Genomic DNA, 9,298 nt, shown 5'->3' on the forward strand with positions numbered 1-9,298 from the left:
AATGGCAGGCCTATTATGTGACTCGGTACACCTTTGGTATGGCCTGGTACCCACAAAGGCGAATTCGGTATAAACAACTATATATTTTCTGAAAGTAGACCTTCTAACGATTCCATTTCACCCCCCTTTTACATATGCACAACTTATTGTTTTCACAGCCACACAATTTGAAGTTCAACAGTGTGTGTCAATGGCAGGCCTATTATGTGACTCGGTACACCCCTGGTATGGCCTGGTACCCACAGAGGCGAATTTGGTATAAACATCTATATATTTTCTGAAAGTAGACCTTCAAAGGATTCCATTTCACCCCCCTTTTACATATGCACAAGTTATTGTTTTCACAGCCACACAATTTGAAGTTCAACAGTGTGTGTCAATGGCAGGCCTATTACTGTATGTGACTCGGTACACGCCTAGTATGGCCTGGTACCCACAAAGGCGAATTTGGTATAAACATCTATATATTTTCTGAAAGTAGACCTTCCAAGGATTCCATTTCACCCCCCTTTTACACATGCACAACTTATTGATTTCACAGCCACACAATTTGAATTTCAACAGTGTGTGTCAAAGTAATGCTTAGTATATGACTCGGTACAGTACACGCTTGGTATGGCCTGGTACCCACAAAGGCGAATTTGGTTTAAACATCTATATATTTTCTGAAAGTAGACCTTCTAAGGATTCCATTTCACCCCCCTTTTACATATGCACAACTTATTGTTTTCACAGCCACACAATTTGAAGTTCAACAGTGTATGTCAATGGCAGGCCTATTATGTGACTCGGTACACGCTTAGTATGGCCTGGTACCCACAAAGGCGAATTTGGTATAAACATCTATATATTTTCTGAAAGTAGACCTTCTACAGATTCCATTTCACACCCCTTTTACATATGCACAACTTATTGTTTTCACAGCCACACAATTTGAAGTTCAAAAGTGTGTCAACGTAACGCTTAGTGACTCGGTACACTATGGCCTGGTACCTACAAAGGCGAATTTGGTATAAACATTTATATATATATCCTGAAAGTACACATTATAAGGATTACATTTCACCCCCCTTTGACATATGCACAATTTAGTTTTTTCACAGCCACACAATTTGAAGTTCAGCAGTAGGCTATGTGCACATGACTCAGTACAGACTTGATGCCTTGTACCTAAAAGCAAACTTGGTATAAATATTAGGCTAATGTAGGCCTATATTCTGTCATAAGGATTTAATTTTACCCCCCTTTCAAATATGCACAACTTGTTTTCACAGCAGCACAATTTGAAATTCAACAGCAGGCCTATGTGTCAGTGACAGGCTTAAAGTATTTAAGTTGGTACGGAGTTACATAGCCTGGTACTTTCAAAGGTATTTGATATCCGTTTTTCCTTAAAGGGTGTTTCCTGACATGCCTTATATGTGATTTGATACAGTGATGACTGTCGGGGTGGGGCGATTAACATATTTCATACATGTAATTTATGTCATATTTATGCCTACATGTGAAAACGTACAAGTTGACATTATTGGTTGTAAACATTTTAACTGATAAGTTTGAGGGTTTTTTTTTGACAATGGGGTTATTTTAGGTGATGTTTATGGAAAAGGTCATCCTTCCACAATTATTTTCTTGCATGATAATCATATACAGCATTTAGCCTACTTAACATCAATGTTTAATACATTATTATCCCTTTCTTATATGTTTGTTTTTTCCACTCTCTGTTAGCAGTCAGTAACTTATATCAGAGCCGTTCTACGTTCCTTATTAGACATTTTCTGCCTATATCAGGGGATGGAGACGTTCGTCTGGCTTTGCATTGAGAAAGGTGTTGCGTGAGGTCACTTCCGTTTAATTTCAAGCACGTTAGCGTTAAAACTCTACACTACAACTGCTACAATTACAACATTTACACGTGGTTAAACAGGCTACGTTGCAGCAACATGCATACATTTCGTGCAAACCGTTGAAATACTCTCAAAAACGAATATTGACCTACTTTATCTGATCGTTCGTGTGTACCTTTATTTTGACATTTTTTCGCCGCCATCTTGCCCGCTATTGTCGCGTACTGTCGCTTACTGTCGCTGGCTCCACGGAACTTTGAACATGGTTCACTTTCTTCTTCTGAAGTTGTGACAGACAAGAAACGTGACAATTGAAATATCGCCCCCTATCGCTTCGGAATATAACGTGCATTTGTGATAGTAGACCGCAGAATGATAAAGAATATGCATAAGTGAGGTAGCTTCTACATGTTTTAACAACCATTTGTCAAAGCTGAACATGTATCTAGTTAGAATATTAATAGTGGAAGTGGATGCTTTTTAACTGTTAAATATCTCGTGCCTGACTAGTTTGTGCTGTTGCCCTGACAACAACCCTGGCAAGTTATCAGAGAGCGTTAAAGGATCTTTGAAGTTATGTTCAACCAGTCTTTTAAAAGATATAAGTGTCTCTGGTTCAACACTGTGTAGAACTACATAGTCTAGCTTGCTACTAACTAGCGAGCAGTGATGGATTCTATCGTCAGGTGAGCAAATTAATTTGACTAATGTTATTTCGATATGTGTTATGTTTTTTTCTTGCATTAATTCAGTATGCTAGTCATGACTATTACCACTGTTTTATTATTATTTCATGTAAGCCTACTCTTTATTTTATTTATTAATGTATTCTTAGGCGTATTGTTTTATTAGCCTCTTTGTTATTTAGCTATTTATGCCTAATCATTTGTAAAGCAAATGAAAGCAAGTGTCAATGCTCAGGCCTATTCAGGATACACTATCAGGCTAGGCCTACTCATTTAGGAGACTCTGGATGTCTGGTCTGTCTCCAGTAATCCACTCTGAATTCACTCACTGATCAAATTAATTTAAGAGTCATTGCACGAGAAAACCAGGCAAAACCAGCAGGAGGTAGGAAGATGGGGGTCGGCCAAATCGGCTCATACTTTGTATATGTGATAAGTATGTGGAACTATGAACAGCCATATACTTAAAACCCTCGAACTCTTTTTTGTTGTGGAGTTCTGGGGCCCCTCTCAGAGAACCTCAAAAATCCAACAATTCATGGTTGAAAATGACTGAAATTGCCATTTCTACCCTGATTATCCTGATAAAGATATGAACATGAGCTTTATGTTTCCATAGGTAGAATAGTTTTAAAGACCAAAAGGTGCACTAGGGGGTTATCTGCACCACTGAAAGCAGAATTTTCATCCCTCTAAAATTGGTCATTTTTAGGAGGCATTATCTCACATTCACATGTGGGATTTTGTGGATGGTTTTACTGTTGCTGGACAGAGGAACATCTTCTGATTCAAAAACAATTGTCGTCTAATTGGGCCACACATAATGTGCGCCGTGCCAGGAGGGTCTTTACGGGGATTTTTCGGGTTTTGGAGTATAATAAACCAGGTAATAATATCTCACTATAGGGTAATTTATGGTCAATTTTTGTGTCACTGTATGACAAATTGTTAAAGAAAGCTTTAATTAACAAGAAAAGCACTCAAAGAGTGCAGACCTCTGCATGCATTGTTGTTCTTGGTTGTCATACATTTGACACTAGACTATTCAGATCGCCACCGAGTGGCCATACCATGCCATTACATCGCAAACATCTGGCATTACATCTGTTTGTGATGTAATGCCATGGTATGGCCATGTGATGGCGATCTGAATATGGTTTATCATAGGCCAAAACACGAAAAATCCTGCTAAAGACCCTCCTGGCACGGCACACATTATGTGTGGCCCAATTAGACGACAATTGTTTTTGAATCAGTAGATGTTCCTTTCTCCAGCAACAGTAAAACCATCCACCAAAGCCACTGCGAATACGAGATAATGCTTCTTAAAAATGACCGAAATTTAGAGGGAGGAAAATTCTGCTTTCAGTGGTGTAGATAACCCCTCGGTGCACCTTTTGGTCTTTAAAACTATGCTACCTAGGCTCTATGGAAATATAAAGCTTATGTTCATATCTTTATCAGGATAATCAGGGTAGAAATGGCAATTTCAGTAATTTTCAGCCATGAATTGTTGGATTTTTCAGGGTCTCTGAGAGGGGTCCCAGAACTCCATAACAAAAAACAGCTGGAGGGTTTTAAGTATATGGCTGTTCATAGTTCCACATACTTATCACATATACAAAGTATGAGCCGATTTGGCCGACCCCCATCTTCCCACCTCTGCCTGGTTTTCTCATGCAATGACTCTTAATTTAAAAAGATATCATAACACAACACAAACGTTAGACTAGCTCTAGAACTGCAGTTTAAAAACATGGAATGTGGAGGGGGCAAAAAAAAAGGGGGTTAAATTATTACACTACACTGTGGGTTGCATGCATGCGTCACCATCACCATAGGCCTACTAATTGTCAAGGCTATTTAGTTTTGACCCCCAACAGGCAGTTTGTGCTGCTATGAAGATCCAGAGATTCTGGAGGTCCTACCAGGACAAGACTCTGTTCCGCCTGCTTCTTCAAACAGTTCGGAAGGCAGTGAGTATCTCTTTGCCTGTAAAATTAGTGTACGTAAAGGGTCCAAAGAAACATTCACTATGCGCTTAGGGTGGTGTTAGATTCTTCCTCACTGCAAACACTTTACTGTTGATGTTTTACTTGATATTTGCTTTGTGAAGTTCTGCATTGCTTTCTAATCCTGAATGGCTCAAACCCCTCTATCCTGACCTTCCCGAGTGCCCCAGGAGAGTTCTGTGACTCCTGCCATCCTGCGGCAGCTAAACCCCAGAGAGGCCCAGCTCCTCACAGACCCCAGCATGCACTGCAAGGTGCGCTTCAGGTAGCTGACAAACTGACTAAGTACACAGCTGTCTCATGTCTGTCTTTCCATTCATCTGTCTGTCTTTCCATCTTCAGCAGTGGTGTAGTCTACGTGATACGCAGGACTACACCTAGACTATGCAGTATATGCCCACTTAAAAAGCATCTCCATCTCAGTAAACCCACTTAAAATAAGAAAGGATACAAATTGATATGTGGGGTTGATCACAGTATACTATAGCTAACTACTACATCACAGTATATCCATTACAGCTAACTAGATTACACCACTGATCTTCAGGTAGCAGACTTACTTTACAACTAAGTGTCTTGTAATAAATAAATGTAATCCCTTCATGATTGAAAGATTCTAAGAACGTGGCTGCGTGCGGTAATGCACTTGTAGTGATGGGCCTATTGTTTAAATAACAATAACAACAATAATAATAATAATAATATAATTACAGAATTTAGAACAGTATAATTACTTAAGATCAGTTAGTTGATTATACATGTTATAAGAAATATAAAAGATTGGCAGACACCCAATAATATTTACAGAGCTATTTTAGCTCCAACACACATAACTCCTTCATAACTGAATACACCTAACCCCTGCATAAATGTAAATAAATAAACATAACTCCTTCATAACTGAATACACCTAACCCCTGCATAAATGTAAATAAATAAACATAACTCCTTCATAACTGAATACACCTAACCCCTGCATAAATGTACAGGTTCTGTGGGTCTCGGTTCCCCCCCTTCATCGTCTTTAAGATTTTCCAGAGTGGTGGCAGACAGCACTACATCTCAGGGAAGAAGATATTCAGGCCGTCCAATCAGGTGAGGGGAACTTTGGGCAACTGACAAATATTGAATCTAGAGAGTTCTACGTTAAGTAGACCAGTCCACACCTCACGAACAGATCAGACATGCACTGAAACTCAACTTAATTGGCTTGTATTCACTGGAACAGCTCAACGTCATCTCAACAGTCAGACAACATCTCAGCAGACATTTAATACAGAATTTGACAAAACGACACAGGATGTGACATAACAGATAAGACTATACTACAACAGATTCACATAGAACAGATGTTCAGTAGTTAGGTTTGAGGTGAGGCCGCAGGATGCATAGCTCAGGGTTAGTTTAACCAGACACATTGATATCTGAAGTATGCATAGCTAGACCCACTAATCCTTGTAGCAAGGATCATGTACAGTCACTGCATAGTGAACAAAAGAGCCATGTCTGTTTACTGTGGATGTAACAGGCCACACCTCAGACCTGCAAAATCATGGGAAACAGGAAGTTCCTGGACCTGCTGGTTACAGACGAGCTGCTGCACCACGGGCGATGTGTTGCTGATGCAGCTGATGTCGTCTGCATGAGGGACTTCATGCAGGTCAGCACCTTTCTTTGTTCCCCCCAAGAGTTCATCAATATACTGTAATTAGATAATTGAATATTGGTAATATTGCGGTATAATATAATTTAAAAAAAGTTAGTAAAACAAATTCAGGAAATCAACTAGAATTTTGCCATCAAGATTGAAGAGGCATCCAGGCCTATCCAGGTAACATTTTGATTTGAAATGAATAATTTGGGCTAAAGCTTTCTCTATACGCTTAGTTTATTTCGGTGCCCATTTTGAAACAACCGCTATGCTGAAGCTAAATAAAAGTACATAAAAGCCACTAGCATGACCATTGAAGAAGGCTTCCCAGTTTATTTGCTGGGTCACGTATCTCACTCTAAATACAGTACTCCAGTCATCTTGACGAGCTGCCGGCGTACCTTGGTGGCCGTTGCAACAGCTGGCGCACCCTGAGACTCCACCCTCTCCCTGGCCCCGCCCTGAACTACGCCCACCTGCCCCTGGGGAGAGCCGGCCCAGCGGGTGCACACCTGAGGCAAGACCTCCAGAGGGCGCTGCTGGGCGACCACGCTGCTGGGGAGGCGGAGCCTACTGGAGGAGGAGCTAGAACACTCAGGTAAACATATCATTCCATAGACCTCTGAAGTTCGCCTACAAAAAAGCTGCCATCTTTGAGATTCGGTATCTGGCGATTTTTCCTATGGGAAAATAACATGGGGATTTTGAATTATCGCACCTGTTAAACTCTCGCGGGGACGATATAGTCTTAAATAAAGACGTTTTCCTGAACACACTTTTGTCCTCTGCCTTCTTGTGCATACAGTACTGTGATCTCCGGTACGTGAAGTCGGCACACTTTGATTTTTGCTACCCCAGAGCTAACTGGCTAACTAACTTAATGGCAAGTTGCATTGCAAGTTAGCTCTGGGGTAGCGAAAATCAAAGTCTGCCGTCTTCGCGTACCGGAGATCACATATTCCTCTCGAAGGCAGAGGACAAAAGTGTGTTCAGGAAAACACCTGAATTTCCGATTTTGTCATCCCCGCGAGAGTTTAACAGGTGTGATAATTCCAAATCCCCATGTTAATTTCCCATAGGAAAAATCGTCAGATACCGTAACTCCAAATATGGGCAAAGATGGTAGCTTTTTTGTAGGCGAACTTCAGAGGTCTATAGCTAATCACTTGAAAAGTGTCTCTGTGATTCTTTGCTTGCACATTATGGTCCAAACAGAATCAATACCAAACGCACAGTGGTGCTAATCCCCTTGGATCAGAAACCAGCATTTACGCTGGCTCTCATTCCGGTTGCTGTGGGAACAGTCTGTGAGGACAGTCCTTTGCCCATCCCTCTGCTCAGGTCTCCAGCAGCTCCTCCGTCGTCCTTTGCGTCGGTTCCTGTCTCCGAGAGAGGTCACTCTCGTCGGCAGACACCATCCTCCTCACGAGCTTCTTCAGCTGCCTCTTCCTCTCGAAGGTCTGGAAAATTCCACCGCGCCATGTCCAAGAAGATGCGGCAGCTGTACCTCTCTGGCCACCATAACGAAGCTTACCAACTGGTAAAGACAGTGTCTCTTTTCCCTACTACTGCGAAGTCATGTTCTCATTATTTCCTTTTCCTTTTTGGATCTTTGTGATGTTTGTGCAAACACAATGCAGAACTTGAAATCAGTGAGGGCTTGAGAACATTTCCACTACACGTTTTGTTCAAAGAGTCACTCCAACATTAGTTTCGGAAGCAACAATCTTTCTTTCTACAAGACAAAACAACAGTTTGTTACAAAATGATCAACATTTTAACTCATTCATCTGAATTCCTAAGTTTTCCTTTGCTGGTTTTTCGCTTACAATTTATTTAGCAAAATTGTCAAAAGCCCTTTCCATTTACCCATAGATATTTTTTTCCTTTGGATCCATTTAAGTGTTAAAATGCTCACAGCTAAACCGTTAAGCTTCTGATTGACTTCCCCTACTCTACTAGCTGTTGCGCTGTTGATTTTGTAATTACAGAGCCCAGATCTGCCCCTGAGGGTCAGGCCAACGGATACTGTCCCCGAGGATGAGGAGGCGGAGTTTAACAGGAGGCCCTCCCCTTTCTCAAACAATTCAGACTGGGAGGAGGAACAGGAAGAAGCAGACAGACTATGTGATTGGTCAAGGAATTTGGGGGAATTTGAGGATGATATTGAGCCAATGATCTGATGCGTATTGTTTTAATAGCTAATAACTTTAATAGCTAATTAAAACAATGATTAATGATTATTGTGCAACAAGGAACAAGGATTTCCTTTACACAATGCAAACAGTATACTTTACAATACAACATATGAGGCTCCAACTAACAATATATGGGGCTCCGTATAAAATAATAAACATCTGTCCATTTCATACAACATCACAGAATTACTTGGGTGCGTTCAGTATTCCCAACAAACACATAACATTCCCCAAATGTTCTCTGAAGGTTACACTTAAGGTTTTTGTGGAACCTTCAGTGGACGTTCCTAGAACGTTCTCTTAACATAGTATTTATGTTAGTAAGTTCACAACTTTTGTGAACTTTCAGACAGCCTTTATGGGACGTACCCTGAAGGTTTTATTAAAGGTGCGCTAAGCGATTTTAGGCAACGTCACTCAAATTTGTTATTTGTTTGTTATGTTTTTATGGTACATTTTGAAACCTTTAACAAAGGTCCTGTGACAGCGCAGTTTGCTTCCCAGCATGCATTTTAAGATTTAGTTAGTTGCCTTGATTAGGCTACATTATTCTACATTATTGGGTTTTGAAACACATTAGTTGAAACACGCTAGTTTTATACTCAGTGTTGATGTTTTGAATAATAAAATAACTGGTTATGCCTCACGGTATTATTAGGTCTATACTGTGAAATAGACACACTGTTAAGGTGAAATATGGTAAGTAGCTAATGAGAATCTAGCGAAATTCTTTCAATTGTTATGCGAATCCAGTTGATAGGCTTATTGAACAGCTCGCCACTTGAATGCAAGTGTCTTGCTGTGACCTGTAGGAAGGTGTGATTGGCTACCCAGTCCCGCCCACATCCAAGTTGGGGGGCTACTGGGGGCTGGGGTATATGAAGTGGGACTCTTTTGGCTG

At 40.7% G+C, this 9,298-nt stretch overlaps 2 protein-coding genes across 4 annotated transcripts in view; one reads left to right on the top strand and one right to left on the bottom strand.

The window, feature by feature from the left end:
- apooa (apolipoprotein O, a) overlaps positions 1-2,145 on the bottom strand; it is a 14,844-nt gene extending 12,699 nt beyond the window's left edge. For both annotated transcript variants that reach the window (XM_062537151.1, XM_062537149.1), the window contains exon 1: positions 2,106-2,145. In XM_062537151.1, the coding sequence (XP_062393135.1) occupies positions 2,106-2,114 (9 nt within the window). In that variant the 5' untranslated portion in view covers positions 2,115-2,145. The remainder of the gene's footprint in view (positions 1-2,105) is intronic.
- Positions 2,146-2,402: 257 nt separating this feature from the next.
- Positions 2,403-8,989, top strand: c5hxorf58 (chromosome 5 CXorf58 homolog). 2 transcript variants are annotated; one of them, XM_062535721.1, is made up of 8 exons: positions 2,403-2,536; positions 4,404-4,512; positions 4,711-4,813; positions 5,538-5,643; positions 6,077-6,208; positions 6,568-6,797; positions 7,541-7,739; positions 8,191-8,989. In XM_062535721.1, coding segments are annotated over exons 2-8 (963 nt in total). In that variant the 5' UTR covers positions 2,403-2,536; positions 4,404-4,511; the 3' UTR covers positions 8,383-8,989. The 2 variants fall into 2 exon arrangements, with proteins under 2 accessions (XP_062391705.1, XP_062391704.1); XM_062535720.1 differs by having other exon boundaries at positions 4,719-4,813.
- The last annotated feature ends 309 nt before the right edge of the window (positions 8,990-9,298 follow it).

Source organism: Sardina pilchardus, chromosome 5 (genome assembly GCF_963854185.1).
Source record: "Sardina pilchardus chromosome 5, fSarPil1.1, whole genome shotgun sequence".
In the NCBI taxonomy this organism is placed as follows: domain Eukaryota; kingdom Metazoa; phylum Chordata; class Actinopteri; order Clupeiformes; family Clupeidae; genus Sardina; species Sardina pilchardus.